Source organism: Ailuropoda melanoleuca, chromosome 2 (assembly GCF_002007445.2).
Source record: "Ailuropoda melanoleuca isolate Jingjing chromosome 2, ASM200744v2, whole genome shotgun sequence".
Classification (NCBI taxonomy): Eukaryota; Metazoa; Chordata; class Mammalia; order Carnivora; family Ursidae; genus Ailuropoda; species Ailuropoda melanoleuca.
Window position 1 is genome coordinate 86,779,081 of NC_048219.1, and position 18,114 is coordinate 86,797,194.

Genomic DNA, 18,114 nt, shown 5'->3' on the forward strand with positions numbered 1-18,114 from the left:
ACTTCATAAATAATAAAGATTGTAACAGACCTTTTATATTCTTTGGTAACTCGAAGAGCAAGAAGGAAAAGAGAGGTTCTGTTCCCCTTCGTGGAAATGACTCGGATCTTCTGATGCCCTTCCTCCGGCAGCTGTACCCTCTTTCCCTATCAACCCCTCCAGTCTCCATTCTTCCTGCCTTAAAGCAGTCCTGTGCCCATCCACACAAATCCGAAAGCTGACCCGCATCTTCTCTAGGACGTGATGTACACAGCTGCTCTCTTCTGGGCCAACCTCCCCCTGCAGCCCTGGGGTGCCCCCCTGTCTTCCCTGGAAACCCCACCCCACTCTCCTCTCAACCGTGTCCAGCTCCTTACTGCCAAACCATAGCCTCCAACCCAGCACAACCCAGCAGGGGGCGGGCTGGGAGAAGGAATGGAGAGGGATCCAAACCGCAGTCCAGATTGGGGAGGAATTCACTGCTTCTCTCTCACCTAGCAGTCTGGCTGGTGGAGGGACAGGAAGGGGAGGAGACCCATGGGAAGTGGCCAAGAGAGATATATTTTTTTCAGTCTAACAGAACTGGAGGGAAGAAGCCAGCTCCGAGTATCCCTTCCTCCCTTTCCCAGGAATCAGACTTTTCACCCCTCTTTGTACCTGGGCAAAGAACACGGACCATGTGAACCCTTGTGCCTCAGATCTAGATGCATGGTTTGACACACGATCAAATATTTTAGATTGTACAGCTTGAAGGAAATCCAGGTCTCTCAATTTCTCCTTTAAAAAGATAGTGGACGCAGGAATCACAAGATAAAAAAAGATTAGAGACCTATTTGAGAAAGAGTGTCAATCTCCATTTTCACAGAGAGCTGTTTTTCAAACGTGAGTCTTGGCCCATTAGAAGGTGTATTGTGAGCTGCTGACTTTCGGGGCCATTTGTGACCAAGAGAGAATGAGAATGAAAAAGATTCCTTCCCTCACTCCCCTTTAAGCAGAGAAAACCATGACACCCAACACCACACTGCCTCCTGCTTTATTTTCCATAGAGCTGGCCTCCATGTTCACCTCCTCTGGTCTCATCCGTGCAGATTCCAGGCTTCAGGTTCTCAGGTCTGGGGTCCATAATGTCAGGTGAAACCCCACCCACCAATCCCCACCGCCTGCCCCGCCCTCCCCCACAGCCTGGAGTAGCCTCTGGCAATCAGGGACGATGTTACTCCCTGAAAGAAGAAATTCAAGGGTGAAATGCACACACTTCCGTCTCCTCATCTCCTCGGTCTCCTCCCACCCACGCCAAGATGCGAAAGGGGATGTCATCTGCCTGGACTGGAGAAGATGGCCATGTGCACGGGGGCAGCAAGAAGAGTCTGGGGTGACTACCCTCTGAATGAATGGTGTGTGAGTGAAGGAGACAGTCTGGCGTTCATAGAGTCCCACCCTAGCAAACAACTCCTTGCCACTCTGCCACTGTGGCTGTCTCTAGCCTGGGCCTTCGGAGAGCCACTCACCAAGTCTTTTCAGTCCCCATCGCCCCCACGTCGGCCCCCTTCAGTCTACCTGCTCTTTGGTTCTGCCTCTATCCAGGGATTCCCCAGATTGTGTCTTCTCAACCAACTTCACTTCAAATGCTCCATGCCCCACAGGGCTCCCCAGGGTCAGCCACCACCATATAGGGCAAAAGGAGATTCCAAGTCCCATCCCTAAGCCTCTTTTCCCAAATCCTTTCTGCAGGCTCCTTCCCTCATCACCCTGACCCAGAGCTCACCACAGAGAAATTGCACATCCCTCGGGACCCAGCTGCCTCACTCCTGGATGCTGAGGATACGCAGCAAGATATTGTACACATCTTGTTCCATGTAGCCCTGTAAGTAGCAGGAAGGAAAGAAAGGGCGATGAAGAGCCGGAAATGAGAAGAGACAGGCGAGGGAATGTTCTGCGGTTTAGTGGAACGCTATTTCCTCTGTGCCCTGGTTCACAGTGTGTGACTTCTCTACAACTGTCTCCTAGTCTCTACAAGGAGGATAATGATGTCTAGTTGCCAGGACCGCTGGAGGGTTAAAAAGCAATGAATATGAAGCAGAGCCCCTGATACACAACAAGTGTTCGATTCTTTGTAGTTATCACTCTTCCTAATAAAGGAGCAAGCCCCCCATCTCTTCTTCCTTGGTGAGGGATCATTTGGCTCAGGACAAAACTGAGAAAGGGCATAAGGGACAGGAAAAGGCCTTCCAGTGGACCAGGATATTGACAGAGCGGCAAACACCTCTCCCCCCCTCACATTCAGCACAACCTCTCTTGATCTATGGAATGAGATCCAGAGACCTGGCCCTGGAACGTCTAAAGTCCAGCTTTCCAAGAAATGACAGGTATATACAAGTAAGAGGAGGGATCCCAAATGCAACAGCCCCTGCCCAGCGCGCTGTCTCGGCCTCCTCCCATGCTCACCTGAGCAGCATTCAGCAGATGGTTCCTATAGGTGGAGATGATCTCTTCGTGGTTCTTCTGGGAATCCTGGGAGTGAGCATCAGTGAGAGATCACGTGCCCACCCTAGTACACCTACCCTGACACACAACCCCCCCCCAGCATGAGGAACAATAGAATGAAGTGAGCAGCTGTTGGTGGGAATGCAAACTGGTACAGCCACTCTGGAAAACAGTATGGAGGTTCCTCAAGATGTTAAAATTGAACTACCCTAGGATCTAGCAATCACACTGCTAGGTATTTACCCAAAGGATACAAACAAACATAGTGATTCGATGGGGCACCTGCACCCCAGTGTTAATAGCAGCAATGTCCACAATAGCCAAACTATGCAAAAGCCCAGATGTCTGTCCATCAACAGATGAATGGGTAAAGATGTGGTGTAGCTATATAAAATGGAATATTACGTAGCCATTAAAAAGAATGAAATCTTGCCTTTTGCGATGATGTGGATGGAGCTAGAGGGTATTATACTAATCAAAGTAAGTCAGTCAGAGAAAGACAAATACCATGATTTCACTCATGTGTGGGTTTTAAGAACGAAAACAGATGAACATAGGGGAAGGGAAGGAAAAATAAAATAAGATAAAAACAGAGAGGGGGGCGCCTGGGTGGCACAGCGGTTAAGCGTCTGCCTTCAGCTCAGGGCGTGATCCCGGCGTTACGGGATCGAGCCCCACGTCAGGCTCCTCTGCTATGAGCCTGCTTCTTCCTCTCCCACTCCCCCTGCTTGTGTTCCCTCTCTCGCTGGCTGTCTCTATCTCTGTCAAAATAAAAAAATAAAATCTTTAAAAAAAAAAAAAAAACAGAGAGGGAGGCAAAACATAAGAGACTCTTAACCAATGGAAACAAACAGGGCTGCTGGAGGGGAGGAGGGTGGGGGGATGGGGAAACTGGGTGATGGGCATTAAGGAGGGCATGTGATGTAATGAGTATTGGGTGTTATATGCAACTGATGAATCACTAAATTCTACTCCTGAAACTAATAATACACTATATGTTTACTAAATTAGATTTAAATAAAAATTAAAAAAAAAAAAAAGAAGAATGAAATGGTCAGCTATGCCAGGTAGGGCTCCCTCGGCCCACCACTGGCCCAGCCTGGACCACTGCCTGGCCAGGCCTCTACAATTCCCAGAATCTTTCCCACACATACATCACTTCCATCGGCCTCCCTCTTCTCTAGAAGTGTCTATTTCCCTGAAGGCCAGAACATACCTGCAGCTGCAGGGCAAGGCGAGCATTTTCTCCCCGAACTGCTAAGACCTCCTCTGAAAGCTGCTCCATCTTCTTCAACAATTCCTTGATCTGACGCCACAAGGAAAGAAAGGGAACCAATGAGACCCAGGTAATTTCCCACGCCAGTATCACCCAGGGTCAAGGTCAGCTTCCTTTTAGTGGGTATATAATATATGCCAGATAGTTGTACACACATCGTCTCAATTAATACTAAGTACAGCTCTTCTTCTGTTCTGAGAAGAACAATACTTCTCTGAGGGAGTATTAGTATTCATGTTTTATACATAAGGAGACTGAGTTAGGTAACTTGTCAAAATCATACAGCTAATAAGTACTGAAATAATGATTTGAACCAAAATCTCTTGGAATTCATGGTCCATGCTCTTCAGTCTGCCCTGGATCCCGACCTGCTTGTGGCTGCTGACCACTGAGGAGTAGAGATGAGTTTGGTTTTCGTGGTTTGTGAGGCTGAGGCACAAACTTGGTCAATGATAACCAGCAGTAATAGGAATGGTGGCAGTAGGAATTATAAAAATAGCTAACTTTTATTTATGGAGTGCTTATCATTTACCAAAAATCATTTTGAGTATTTTGAATATATTGTCTTGTTAATGTAATCTTCCTGACAACCCTATCGTTATCCCCATGTTACAAATAAGAAAACTGAGGCTTAGATGAGGCTCGGAGGCTTCAGAGAACTCACCCAAGATCAAGCAGTAAGTTTTGAAACTGAATTTCAAATCCAAACAATGTCAGACTACACTATTTTCTTTTGCCCTTTTGTCTACATTATCTTTTCCTTCAATACCAACACAAAATTCCTTTCTTTATTTAGCCACACCCCACAGTGATTGCTATTCTGTATATCATTCCTTCTATTTGTCTGCCCTCTATGTTATGCAAAACATATTCTCCCTATATTTGTAAATCAGTCTACATTTGACCATGTACACAACTTTTAATAAGACATCTGATTTCACTCGTTTCACAAGTAGTTCTAAAATTACTAAATTCACTTGTAATGGATTTTTTAGGATTCCTAAAACACATCTCCTAGAAACGCGAAGACTTTACACTGACTTCTGGAGCCATCACTGGAAAACTGAGATTTCTAACACAGTGGTTTTCAAATGTTTTTATTGCCTTGGTGTTCTCTTTGCCAATGGAAATCTGTAGAACTCGCTCTGATTGGAGTGGAGGGGAGAAGAGGAGCCACAGGCTGGTCTACTTGTCTAACCCCGTCGGCGGGAGTTACCTCCCCAGAACCCTAGCAAAACCCTAGCAGCCCACCACACTATCCCGCCTCTTCCTGGGCTAATCTACTTTTTAAGTGAACTTGCTAATAAACCGTAGTACTCCAGGGCAGTAGCTAGCTAGCTCTGACCACATTGCTTCTGAACCCTGAATCCCAGATTTTAATACTTAAGCCCCCTTCTGTCTTCTGTTTATACCTTAGCCTCACCTCCAATCTCAACCGCAAATCCCTGAGACCCGGGAGAACACAGTGGCTCTTGCAAATGATTGCTGTTCTGGTAAAGGTATTAATCAGACTACACAAAGATTCGGGTTAGCAGGGGCGCCTGGGTGGCTCAGTCGTTAAGCGTCTGCCTTCGGCTCAGGGCGTGATCCCGGCGTTATGGGATCGAGCCCCACATCAGGCTCCTCCGCTATGAGCCTGCTTCTTCCTCTCCCACTCCCCCTGCTTGTGTTCCCTCTCTCGCTGGCTGTCTCTATCTCTGTCAAATAAATAAATAAAATCTTAAAAAAAAAAAAAAAGATTCGGGGGTTAGCAACCCCGTAAATGCACGGACACTTTCCCTGCTGGCTGCCTGGCCTGCTCACCTTGGCCTCCTTGTCCCGGCATGCCCCAATGAGATGCTCCACCTTGTCTTTGAACTGCTCGGCTGTTCTCTCAAACTGCTGCGAGCGCGCGCACATCTCGCCCGCCTGGCGCTCCTGCTCGGCCGCGCGCGCCGCCAGGTCCCCGCTCCGGCGGCGCTCCTCCGCCACGGCCTCGCGCAGCCGACCCATCTCCCGGCACGCTGTGTTGTACTTCTCCAGCAGAGCCTTCAGCTCCTGGCCCCAAGCCTGGGCCTGGGCCACCAGAGAGCCCCGAGTCTTCTCGTGCTGCCGCAGGCTGGCGGCCTCCCGAGCCCGCAGCTCGGCCACTTCCTCGGTGGCCTGGTAGAGCAGCTGCTTCAGCTTCCCGATCTCCTGGCTCTTCCCGCTCATCGTGGCCTGGACCGCCCGCAGCTCCTCCTCCAGCTTCCCCAGGTCTTGCTCCAGAGCGGCCACCTGGGGGGGTGCTGGGGCCTTCGACAAGATGCCCGGCTCCCCGCGGGGGGCAGGAGGCCCCCGCAGCTGCTGGTTTTCCTCCTCCAGGCGAGCCAGCGCCTTCTGGGCCTCGCGGTGCTGCTCCACCAGGGTGCTGATGCAGGCCTGCAGCTCCTCCAGGGGCTCCGCCGTGCGCCCTGCGCTCCCCTTGCCCACCAGGTCTGGCGGCAGGTAGTCCCACAGCCCTCGGAGCCCACTGCTCTGCGAGGCCAGGCGCCTGCGCAACTTCTCGGTGGCCTCCTTCTCCGTGGCCAGCTCATCGGTCAGCAGCCCCACGCTCCGCCGCAGCTGCTGCAGCTGGACCTGCGCCTCTGGCTTGGGAACGAAATCCCGCTGTAGCCGCTGGCTCAGGGACTGCAGCTCCCCCTGCAAGCGCTGCCTCTCCTGCCCCAGCTCCCCCAGCTCCTCCAGCAAGTTACTATTGCTCAGTCTCAGAGCCACTACCTCCTTCTCCAGCTGTCCCTTTGCTGGACCTCCTGCGGGCGTCCGTTCCCCTCCAGGCGCCCCCAGAGGCTCTCCCCGAGCCCCAGGAGCCCTCTTCTCCCTCCCTTCATGCTCTTTGGTGATGGTCGCTGGGCCTGCCTTTGGGGCCCCCTCTCTGGGCTCCTGGGCAGGGGCCTGAGGTTTCCCCTGTAATCCTGCCTTTGCCCTATCCAGCCTCACCAGCACCTGCTCCAGCCTGGCCTCCATCTTCTCCCAGGCCGCTGCTGCAGCCTCGGCCCGGGGTGTCCCCAGAGCCCCCTCCAGGACCGGTCTGGACAGAGCCCCCCGGGCAGCATCCTTCTCTCGCCACACCGCAGCCAGCTCCTCCCTCAGTTGTAGCAGGAGCTGATTCATGGCTGCGGGGCCCGCTGGTTCAGCCACTGTGCCTATCGGGTCAGCGCCTGGGGCCTGGGGCCTCTCTTTCGGACCAGCATGTGGCTTGTCCATATATTCAGGGCCAAGGGCCTGTCCCCCGTTGGTGCTTAGCTGCTGTCCTGTGGCTTTCCCAATGGTCTCACACCTTGGGCTCTGGGGTGGCCCTCGTTCTTCTGGTTGGACCCTTCCATGGGCTTCATGCTGAATCTCCCCCGAGGCTGAATCCGCAGCCTTCTTAGAAGCTAATACTGCGTTGGCTGCGGCTGCGGCTGCGGCTGCGGCTGCTGTCTGCTGCTGCTTCCTTAGCTCTTGAATGCGCTCGGCCAGCAGGCCCAAGGGACAGCCCTGCTCCATGCCGTCTCCTCCGGGCCGGAGACCAGAGCCCTGCCCTCCTGGAGCTCCAGGCTCTGGAGATAGGAGGAGCCCCAGCTCCTGCACCTGCTCTCGAATCCGGTTCTCCAGGCCCAGGTAGGCTGCCGCTTGAGCCTTCGCCTCTTCAGTCTTTCGCACCAGCTCCTGCTCCAGCTGAGAAACCTTCCTCTGCTCCTCCTCATACTTCCGCCTCCACTCCTCTGAGCATGGGTCTTCCTCTTCCTCTTCCTCCTGCTCCTCCTCGGGCTCTGCTCTCCATGGACTCTTAGGTGGAGAACCCACCCGAGGCTCAGATGGAGAGGCCTACAAAGAAAAAGGATTGTGAACCAAAGGCAGGCAACTAGCCTAGCCCCAGGAGGGCCTTTCTTCTCTTAGACTACTTAATGCCCCAAGGATCATTACCTGGGGCAGACCCCAGTGGGACAGCCTGGGGTGGGTCAGAAGCAAAATGGTCTTACCTGGCAGGCAAGATCTGGATGTTGAACAAGCCCCTGACCTGTATGAAAAAGCATGGGGAAAATGAGAGTGGAGACATCCTCTTCCAGCCCACACTTTATCTTCAGACTTCTGAGAGGAACAGTCGCCCAATGTGATGACCCTTCCCCCACATGTCTTCGCGGTGCTGGGAGCCACCCCTGCTGAATGGGTCCCCAAGTATCTAGCATCCTTGGCTCCCTTACCCCACAGATGGGCCAGGTTGCTCATTTTGTTTGCTCACTTATTTGTTGGACACTGTGCCAGGCACTGATAGGCACCGGGACCTCAATGGTGAGCAAAACAGCAGTGGCTCGTCATCTGAGGGGTTTCGAGTCTAGTAGGGGAGCTGGAGAGCAACCAGCAAACCACGCAAATAGATATACAATCACAACTCATAAATGCTAACAGTAGTATGAGCCAGAGTTGCCTTCCGAGGGAGACAAGGCTGCATTAAGAAATTCTGTGACCATGCTTTGGGGAATTTGGGGCCACTTCAGTCACAGCAGTAAATAAGTTAAATTCTCAACTAAAGTGACAATTATTTGTCAGAGGGATTATTTCTATGGGAATAAATGGCATTCTAAGAAGCTTCTTTGATGCTAAGGCTATCAAGGAGAATTTTGAAGTTACAAAAGGGACTCAGCTATACCTGCCCGCTGCCCCCGCCGGTCCAGAGCCTGCCGCAGCAGCCGGCACAGCACCTTGTCTTGTGTGCCCAGAGCATAATGCAGAGCGTCGTGCCCCAGGCTGTCCGCCGCCCCTGCATCCGCTCCGTGGCTCAGGAGCAGCTCAGCCACCTCGGCGCTACCTTTCTCACAGGCCAGGATCAGAGCCGATCTGTGGGTTGGGACAAATCTGGGCGTAGGCTTTCCCCAGGAAATCCAGAAGTCCTGCTTCCAGAAATTCCACTCATGGAGTCAGATCTCACTTCATGTGGCAAGGAGAACCACGGACCAACACCAGCCAACGACAAAGCATTAGACCAGACCAGAGCTTCTCAAATGCCCTGCCTTGGAGCTGCAGCCTCAGAAAGCCGGGGGGCAATGAGAAGGGCTCTATTTTCATCTTTTATATATTGAAGTTCTGCATAAATTCTTCATTGGAAAAAGGATTCCATTGCTTAGAAGAGAGTTTGAAAACCAGTAAATTGAACTAATGGATCCAGAAGTATTGATTCTACTTCCAGAGTCATCTATGCCGGGAAGATGGTGGTGGAGGCCGCTGAAGAGGAAAGTTGAAGGAAAACTTTCTCAACTCCCCGAGTGGAAAAGTGCAAAGCAGCAGGCAGCTCTTCCAAACGACTGCTCAGAAGAAAGGAGGTTCCCAAGAAAACAGAGACCAATCTTTCTTGCTCAAAACACACACACACATGCACACACACACACACACACGCATGCGCGTGCACACAGACACATTGGCCCAGGGGCTCCCTTCTAGAGTGGCCAATGTCTGGATTTGGGCTGGGGAGATGGGGAAGGCTCACTTGTCGTCCTTGTCTGTGACATTAACTCGGGCCCCTCTCTGCAGTAGCTGTGAGCAGATAGCTGCATGACCACCCAGCGATGCAATCATCAGGGGTGTCCGTCCATCCTGCACAGATTGTGGGAAGGGAGTTCACGAGAAGCTGGGGGAGCCAGGGGCTTGACAATTCTACCAGCTGCCCTCTCCCGACTCCTCTCCAGAAAAAAAGCCCAGCTCCGGGGACAAAATGCTGCTTTCTGAAAGGTTCGAAGCTCTCCAGAAGATAGGGCCTAACCTCTCCAGGAGGAAAAGGAGGAGGAGCAGGCGGAGAAGGAAGAGGAGGTGTGCACAACCCCCCAACACCCTCACACCTGTCACGGCGCTTAGCCAGTCAAGTTCAGAGAGAGCAGTAGCCTCCCAGTGTGGGGCACTGCCCAGCTGATACTCACGTTATCTAGGACGTCCAGGAAGGCTTCGTGGTCACACAGCAGGAGCACACTGGAGGCACAGCCAGATGAGGCTGGGAGGGTTGAGGGATGATCGGGTTGCGGAAAAGCAGGAAGGACACCTAGTCAGGTTATGACCCACCATTCCCTCCAACCGTGTCAGCGGTCAGCCCTGCCCTGCTTTCCAAATGTCGTCCTCCCCTCCCTTTCCGCCCCGTGGTTCCTGCAGCCCGGTTCCCACCAGTCCCCTGGCACACACCTGCCCAGTGCAACGGACTACGATTTTCTGCGTCCACAGCATCTTCATTGGCACCGTGCTGCAAACAGCCACAAAGGGAAGCCGCATGGGGCATGGCAGTACCGTCCTTATCACACACCCCCTGCTGGCTCCCCCACTTCCCTAGTACTATGGGGAGGCGAAGGACGACTGTGGCTCTGGCCAACTACTAGGCAAGCCCAGTCCACTCCTTGCAGGTGATAGCTTTGAATTTCAGCCCCAGTTCTTAAACCTAGGGCCTAAGAAAAATCAGATTTTAGACCAATAAGCATGTTAGGGCAAGTGACCCCTGAGTCCATGCGTGGTACTTTAGGACTGGAATTGGGGAACTTGGAAAGGTCCAGGAAGAGCAAAAGCAGAACAGCCATTTGCCCAGTGGCCTGTTGAACTGTGCTTTTTGTACTTTCGGAGACCGGTTTATAGATTGTCTGCGTGTCATCGCACATAAATATTTCTCTTCGTGCTCCTATGCTGTAAGCTCCTTAAAAGCAGACAGTGAAGGTTTGGATGAATTTGAGCACCTCTGTCCTTCCCCCTGCCCAGCCGCTCAGCACTTCATCTGTGCAGGGGCTCTGCCAATGGCATACGGATGGCTGGCTGGCATTCCCCGGGGAACTCTCCTTTATGACCTGCCCTAAAGGGTCACCTTAAGCGTCGTATCCGCACATAGTAGGTGTTACATAAATGCTTGTGAATTAATGAGTACAGGATTACCAGCTCTCTTACTGGGGATGAGTGCAGTCCATTTGACCAAAGTGAGAGGATTCTAGGACCACCTCTTCCCTTCACAAAAGCAGTATCAAGAGGTTGCTCTTACCTGCAGCAGGACTTTGACACATTGTGGCTGGCAGGAGATGGTGGCCAGGTGCAGGGCAGTGCTTCCTGGAAAGAGAAAGAGGGGGAGATGGAAGGTGGGTGGCCCCATGCATGCCAATGACTCACAGGGAGGGAAGGCAAGAGACGCACAGATAATCAGGGGGAGATTAGAGAGAGAAGCTCTTGGCCCCACGGGGCCAGAAATTCCTGTTCACCGAGTGCCTGGTACTTACGGTGGAGGTGGGAGTGGGGCTGGGGTAAAGCCAGCTTGCAGGGAGGGGAGCCCTGGAAGGGTGCTGGCCGGAACTGGTGAGCAGGGAAGTGGGGGACTACAGTTGGAACCTCCAGGAGTTGGCCCCCACCACTGCTGCTATAAAGGGAGGGGCCCGCCGTGTAGCCCAGTGCATGGTCGGTCTAACTCACCATCTTCATTCTTGCTGTTGATATCAGCCCCGTTCACAAGCAGTATAGTTAGACATTCTGTCAGGCCTTTGGAGGCTGCCAGATGGAACCTGCCAGAATCAAGGCCAAGGGGCAGAAGGATGAGGGGACCAGGGGATGAGGGATATGAGAATCTTCATAAGCACTGCCTGATATGCTCCTTCACCCCAAGGCAATCCCAAAAACAGACAGAGAAGTTCCCCTAGCCTGACTTTCTGAGGTCACAAAGCCAGAGGAGGCTGGAAGCAAATACAGAAATAAGAGCTACAGATCTCAAGCAAGCTAGACTATTGCAGGGGTTTCCAGGGAACACGTAACTACCTGTTACTCTCACCACGTGACTCTTAACAGACTAGACTGTCATAGAAGGAGGCAGCCAGAGCAGAGCGGAGGGCCGGACGTTGGAAGGGACAAGGGATAAGACCCCTCTGTCCTAATCACTCTGTCTAGCCATGTGACACTCATGGCCACTACCACTTTGTTCCTAATTTCCCAAGCTACACACCCTCCTACTTGCGCAAAAAAGAAACGCTCTATTTGATGAATGTACCAGTTTTCTGTTTGTTTCATGGGCTTTATGCCCCCTCCCCTTTTTTTGGCCAGTTTTGTCAATCTGGGCTGTGAGACCCATCGGACTCGGAGACGATATCTCTTCCCTCACTGTGTGTAGCACTCGATACGCAGCAAACACTGATGGATACACTTGCTGATTAAGACAAAAAGGGCTCTGGGGTGGTAGGCGTTCCCTGGTCCTACTTCATATCAGCGTTTAAGGCTTTCAAAGGGAACCACATATCAAGGAGCAGCTTGGGGGAGCTCACTTACGGGGATTGGCCATTGGAGTTCAGCTTGGTGGGTCGGGCAGACTTCCTGGAGGCCAGGGCAGCCACGCGTCCCACATCCCCCCGCTGCACCGCCTCCAACAGCTTCTGATCACGGCGGTTCCATCTCTCCACCTGGTCCAGGGCCCCACGTTGTGTGAACATAAGGGGTGGGGTTGGGGTAGAAAAAGGAAGGAAGGAGATGGTTAGGATACCCAGCAAGGGAAAAGGGACATCCTTATGCCACTGAGAAACTACTGCTGGTTATTGCCAGCCCTGGACCAAAAGGTGCTTGGACTCCTGGATTAAAAATCATGTCCTAGGGGCGCCTGGGTGGCGCAGTTGTTAAGCGTCTGCCTTCAGCTCAGGGCGTGATCCCAGTGTTCTGGGATCAAGCCCCACATCAGGCTCCTCCGCTGGGAGCCTGCTTCTTCCTCTCCCACTCCCCCTGCTTGTGTTCCCTCTCTCGCTGGCTGTCTCTAACTCTGTCGAATAAATAAATAAAATCTTTAAAATAAATAAATAAAATAAAATAAAATAAAATCATGTCCTAGTACTGAATTTAGATGTCCTTTTTTTTTTTTTTAATCATCATGTGATTATTGTTGTTAGGTGCAAGAGCTCAGAGCTATCCTAGCCATGACTCCTTTCCCGTTTGTTCTCTAGGTCTTGCTGGGGCAAACTGAACCACACTGACCACTCCCGATTGGGCTCACATGACCTCTCACCTCCCCAGGCTGCTCTGCTTCTTGTCCTCAGATGTATGAGAAATCAAGGCACCTAGCTTCACATTATAGCTAGGAGTCCAAATACCCGGCAGTATGATCTCTGCCTTTTGGCTTTGGGCCCCAAAACTGGGAGAGGAAGCAGAGTTTCTGTTTTTCCATCTCGTTTCTGTGCCCTTTATGCCCTTTAGCTGGTTGCTTTTCCCCTTCCAAGGCACAACCACCTAAAGGCAAAGATAGGTCCCTAGCTAGGTTTGCGGAGGCAGCAAAAGGCAGCTCCCCTGCTTCTCCCTCCCCTGCCGTCCCTCCTTTTTTCCCTGGCAGGGAGCAGCTGTCCCAGGCAACAGCCACACCTGGGCATGCATTGTTCTATCATTCCAGCTTGACTTTTTCGGGTGGTGGGGTAATTACAATAATTGAGGTATCGCAGGGCGTGAAAGAGAGCTGTGTAAAAACACCCAGGGCTGAAACTACAGAATGGCCTGGTTGGATCCAGAGAGGGGAAGGGAAAGGAAGAAGGGATCCAAAAGTCTGTAGGATGGTGAAAGGGTCCTGGATGAATATTTTTCAGCAGACCTGAGTTCAGGGCCTGGGTCAGCTACTTTCTCAGCTATGTGACGCAGGGTCAGGGATTGAACACCTGTGTGTCCTCATCTCTAACAGGTGGGAGATAATAACTACCTCGTCACGTTGTGAGCATTAAATGAGCTAACCTCATATAAGGTACATAAACTCCCTTCGTAAACTGGAAAACGAGTGTATAGTATTCTTATAACCAAACAGGAAGTGGTGAAGGATTGGTGATGGCACATCACATTTTATGAGGTGTGACCTCAACAAGAAAGAGGCTTTGGGAGGAGGCGGAAAAAAATAGGGTCTACAGAAGTCAAATAACTAATTTTCAAATACTGTTTATCTAGCCAGGGCAAATTCTGTAGCAAAAACAGGGAAGGTTGGAAATGCCCCAGCCATAAAATGATCTCGGACTAGGTGGATTCTAAGGTAATACTTGTAATTCTTCACAGCCATTTCCAGTGCTATTTCAGTTAGCCTCTCAACATTCCCGGAAAGGAGTCAGGGCTGATACTCTTGGATCTATTTGAGAGCAGAAGAAACTGAAGCACACTGAGGTGGCATAACTGTCCAGGGTCACACCACAAAATCAGGGCAAAATTGAGATTAGAACCCAGGCCCCCTGACGCCCAGTCCCGGTTCTCACCACCAGACCACACACAGTACTACAGAGCTCTGGAAGAAGGTTTACTTATTACCAGGTGAACAGTCTAAGACTGTCCCCAGGCCAAAGCCACCCACCCTCAGACGCTCCTCCTGCACAGAGAAGAGTCTCCAAACAGGTTAACTCTCAAAGGACAAAATAAGCCAGATGACTGCTCCATATACTGAACAGACTCTGGGATATAGGAACATGTTATCCAATGTCCCTTGGGGACCAGTTACCCTCAGAAAAAGCAGGAAGCTGTAATTATGCCTCCACCACAGGACACTGCCATCAGCTGACCTCAATCTAAAGTTCTCTGATTAAAATCCTGATTCTAACACTTTCTATCCTTGTGAATTTCAGCATGTAACAACTTCTCAGTTTCCTAATGATACAACACGCCACAAAGCACCTAGCACTGTCTGTCACACAGTTTGCAATAAATGCTAGTCCCAATCCTCTTCCTTCCTATAGGTTTGCTGAGCACATTTTGGGTGTGCCAGCAATTCTGGGTTCAGAATTCTCCATATAGGGGAGTGAGAGGAAGGGATCTTGCCCGTATCAGCCAATGTATAACAGCCGGGCTATAGAGACAGTAAAGGTGCTTCTTAGCAATGTAGACACTTTTCTTTCCAGCTAGACAGCTCTAAATCCACCTGATTTATTTCCTATACTCTTGTTGTAATAAGAAGAATTTAAAATAGGTGGAAATCCCTCATGGCCAAACCTCTGCAGAGCTAGGGTGTAGAAGGAAGAGGAATGCTTCCAAATTCGAGATCCATCCATTGCTCATCCCAAACACCTCGGAAAAGAGGCACCGGATTACCATCACAGCCTCAGGGGAGCAATCTCTACATTAATCAGCAGACTCAAAAACAGGATAAGCTTTGTATTTCTGGAGCCAAGATTAGGGGGCTTTTGTAGAAGTAATTGCAGCCTCTCCTTATCTCTGGCCGTGTGCCTATAAGCATCCTATTGAGAGGGAACATACCAACAGTAGAGAGAGAAAGAGTGGCTACGGTTGGAGGACAGGTGAATGGAAAAGGAAAGGCTGCCCTAGAGGAACCAGGAGCTGACTCTCAAAAAAATTGTTTTTAATGCGATTGACATTCTAAGCTGATTCTGCACCAACTGCTTAAAGCTATTTTCTGGTCCACTTCCTACATAGGCAGAGTAAGTTAATATGTAAGACACCCTCAAAGGCATCCTCTTTTTGACTAAAATAAAATGAGATCATAAGAGCTGTGTGTGTGTTTAGCTTCCTATATTCTGGATAACTTAGATTAATTTGAAAATGATCACTGACTTGTCAGTCCTGATCTCAATCGAAGGATGCAGGACTCTGGCCCTGGACCCAGGGGTGGGAGTGGAGACAGGCAGGGGCAATCCTCTGGCATGACTGGGAAGCCAGGCTTTGGGAGTGGCCGGGAAGGCTGTCGCACTATTTCTCTGACAAACGGGTTCAGAGTGGTTAGCCACCCAGGGAGTGGAGGAATTTATCATTAGGGTGAGGAAGTTTCAGGAGGAAACAATTTGCAACTGACACTGGCCTATTTTTAAGCTCTTTGAGATCCCATCCTGACTGAGAAAACAGTTTTCTTTCTAGCTAGATAGTCCTAAATCCACCCCCACTTACTTCCTATAAGCTTGTTACACTAAAGAGAGTTTAGAATGGGTGGAAATTCTTTATGACCAAAACTCTGTAGAGCTGGGGTGAAGAAGAGAGGGAGGGATATTTCCAAATTCCAACATTCAGTCCATTGTTCACTCCAGAACTTTGGGAAGACTGGAGACCAAGGATTGGAGAATCAGGAAAAGTGAAATAATCTCCCCATTCCTAAGGGCAAGCAGACTCCACAGACCTGAAAGGGAAGGGCAATGTGGAGGACTTTCAGTCACTACGGAAGAATCCGTGTGAATACAAAAATCATTATCAGTTAAGACAGAGTCTGAGTTGCCTCAGTTTCTGGTACCTATCCTAGTCATCCAGTAAATGCATTTTGATTGGTTGATCTATGTGTGTGGAGACTATGTGAAGAAGCAATCGCAAGTGGGACAAGGACAGGCCTCAACAGAGTTCCTACTCTTGCCTCATATCTCGCTCACTTCCAAGCTTGTGCAGCCTGCCCTTGAAGAGTGTGAGCTGAGCATTTCTCATGTTTGCTTATGAATGACACCAGTAAGTCGGGTTAGGCTACGTAATATTCCCACAGGTCCTCGGCTACCTCACTTCTAAATGAACCAGAATCCCAGTCTCCACAGAAAATGCCATCCCCAGAGAGGAGGTCTCTCTATAAGAGATCTGCAGGGAAGAGACAGCTACACTGTCTCTGTGCCCCACCTTCTGTAGTCGGCCTTGTGTTGGGTTCTGGGAGAACATGGGGAGTAGAGTGACTTCTTCCAGGAACTCCAAGTGCATCCACTCTCTCCTCTTCTCCTACCGTCACCTTTCCCTGACTCAGTCCAGGGAACTGAGAGTACAAGTCCTAAGAAACTGCGTGAGTGTTTAGAATGAAGGAAGATTCTGGGGAGAAGCAGGCAGAAAGCCTTGGCTGGCCCAGGAACCAGTCTAATAACCAGACACTGCAGTGAGCTGGCCGGGGTGGATTCTGCAGGCAACTTACCCAGTTCCTTGGGGAGCATCCAGACAACTAGGCCTCCTCTGCCAGGGCCTGTCAGGATGGCGGACTGCGAAGATTAACCCACAGAGAGCAGGCAGAAGGAGGTCGGGGCAAGAGGGGGAAAAGTGGTGTGGGACAACCACTGGGAAGAGAGGGGCAGAGGTTGATATGGGGGAACCGAAGGAGGCTGCTGGTGTGGGAGCACCAATTGGAAAGACGTTTGGAATGCTGTCAGAGAGTCAGTGGCGCTGATGAGAGATCAGGAGTGTAAGGGACGTGGAGTGAGACGAGGGCAGGGACAGAGAAGACTATGAAATAGGGCTAGGGAAGGCACGGGCCTGGGAGTTTCTTGGGCAGAGAGGAAACAGCAAGGATAGAGCCCTGTGGGGGCACAGGATGGTGAGCCCTATGGGAGGGCTGAAAACAGGGCCGTAGGGCAGGACTTGGGAGATAGAGCGGAACTTGGGGCTGAGCAGGGGCTGGGGACAGGACAGACACTGGGTGGAGTTCAGAACTGGGAGACAGCAGTAGTAGACAGGGCCCTCAAGAAGGGGCAGGGGCTGCAGGAAACATCTCAGAAGTTGGGGGTGTACATGATAGGAGGACAAGAAAGGGCCAAGGGAAAGGAACTTGGGGAAGGCAAAGGTTAGGAAGGCAAGTCAGAGGCTAGGGGACAGGGCCTTGAGGAAGGCAGGGCAGGCAGGCTGCACTGCGTGAGTGGAAGCGCTGGAAAGACCCGTAAAGAGAAAAGGCGGTGGTGCATGAAGACGGGACTCAGGACTTCTGTCACCGCAGGGCTTGGACCCCAGCCCCATCCTCCCAGACATTTTGGCACCTACCGCCACCTGTGAGCTGGAGCAGGAGAAGAAGCGCTTCATGGCCGGGGCCGGGGCCACGGGGGGACGGGGACGCGCGGAGAGAGGGGCTATGGTTCCCGAACTCAGGGGACTCGGCTGCGGCTATGCGAGGGAGAGCTGTCAAAAGCAAAGTGGGACCCGCCCCGGGACCCGCCCCGGGACCCGCTGGGTTCAATCAGATACGAGAACCCGAGAACCGGGCTTAAAACTCCGCCCCTGGCCCTGCCCTACTCTGACGTTGCAGAAGCAAAAAACCTGCAGTCTTTCGCTGCGACTTGGGCATGGTCTCAAACCTCGCCCTCCCAAACAAACCCACCTCCAGCTCCAGCCCACTCAGTAGGAGAGGGTACTACTCGGGCCGAGGCTAAAACTCCTCCCCCAGCCCCGCCCCTCTCCGCAGGTCCAGGCTGCGGCTACGTCCCCAAGCTCCGCCTCAGCCCCGCCCCTCCAGGCGCCGCTACAGGAGGCGGGCAGATCCGGGATTCGTTGGGTGCGCTGTGGTCTTACCAACTGCCGCGTTTGACCGCTGGTGACGACGCTTTCATTATAGCCAGAGACTTCTGGCCCACTCAGTTACCTCTGCTTCCTTCCCCCGTTCCCGGACCAAAAACCCAAGCACAGAAGAGGCTCCGAAAAGAGCTGTTTGGAAACCAGAGGAGATTGTGGTGCAGAGCACTGAGCACGAATGA

At 51.6% G+C, this 18,114-nt stretch overlaps 1 protein-coding gene across 3 annotated transcripts; it reads right to left on the reverse strand.

Moving 5' to 3' along the window:
- Positions 1-1,159: 1,159 nt before the first annotated feature.
- Positions 1,160-17,831, reverse strand: ANKRD35 (ankyrin repeat domain 35). Of its 3 annotated transcripts, XM_034642828.1 has the most exons (15): positions 17,742-17,831; positions 17,408-17,527; positions 12,008-12,138; positions 11,165-11,253; positions 10,743-10,807; positions 9,908-9,965; positions 9,652-9,722; positions 9,225-9,331; positions 8,391-8,578; positions 7,723-7,760; positions 5,543-7,567; positions 3,680-3,769; positions 2,425-2,490; positions 1,745-1,841; positions 1,160-1,199 (listed from the first exon to the last, which is right to left on the reverse strand). In XM_034642828.1, the coding sequence occupies exons 2-14, from the start codon at positions 17,444-17,446 to the stop codon at positions 1,782-1,784; spliced, it is 3,027 nt and encodes a 1,008-aa protein (XP_034498719.1). In that variant the 5' UTR covers positions 17,447-17,527; positions 17,742-17,831; the 3' UTR covers positions 1,160-1,199; positions 1,745-1,781. The 3 variants fall into 3 exon arrangements, with proteins under 3 accessions (XP_034498719.1, XP_011229781.2, XP_034498712.1); XM_011231479.3 differs by lacking the exon at positions 17,742-17,831 and having other exon boundaries at positions 17,408-17,611; XM_034642821.1 differs by lacking the exons at positions 17,408-17,527; positions 17,742-17,831 and adding an exon at positions 16,289-17,401.
- Between the last annotated feature and the right edge of the window lie 283 nt (positions 17,832-18,114).

What these genes read in the sequence shown, in the direction of transcription:
- ANKRD35 (XM_034642821.1), bottom strand. Translation starts at nt 16,366, where the DNA reads ATGCACTTGGAGTTCCTGGAAGAAGTCACTCTACTCCCCATGTTCTCC. An exon ending in CACAAGGCCGACTACAGAAG is followed by an intron (nt 12,139 to 16,288) that starts GTGGGGCACAGA and finishes GCCCTGGACCAG; the next exon opens with GTGGAGAGATGGAACCGCCG. An exon ending in GCCGGGACAAGGAGGCCAAG is followed by an intron (nt 3,770 to 5,542) that starts GTGAGCAGGCCA and finishes TTGTGGCGTCAG; the next exon opens with ATCAAGGAATTGTTGAAGAA.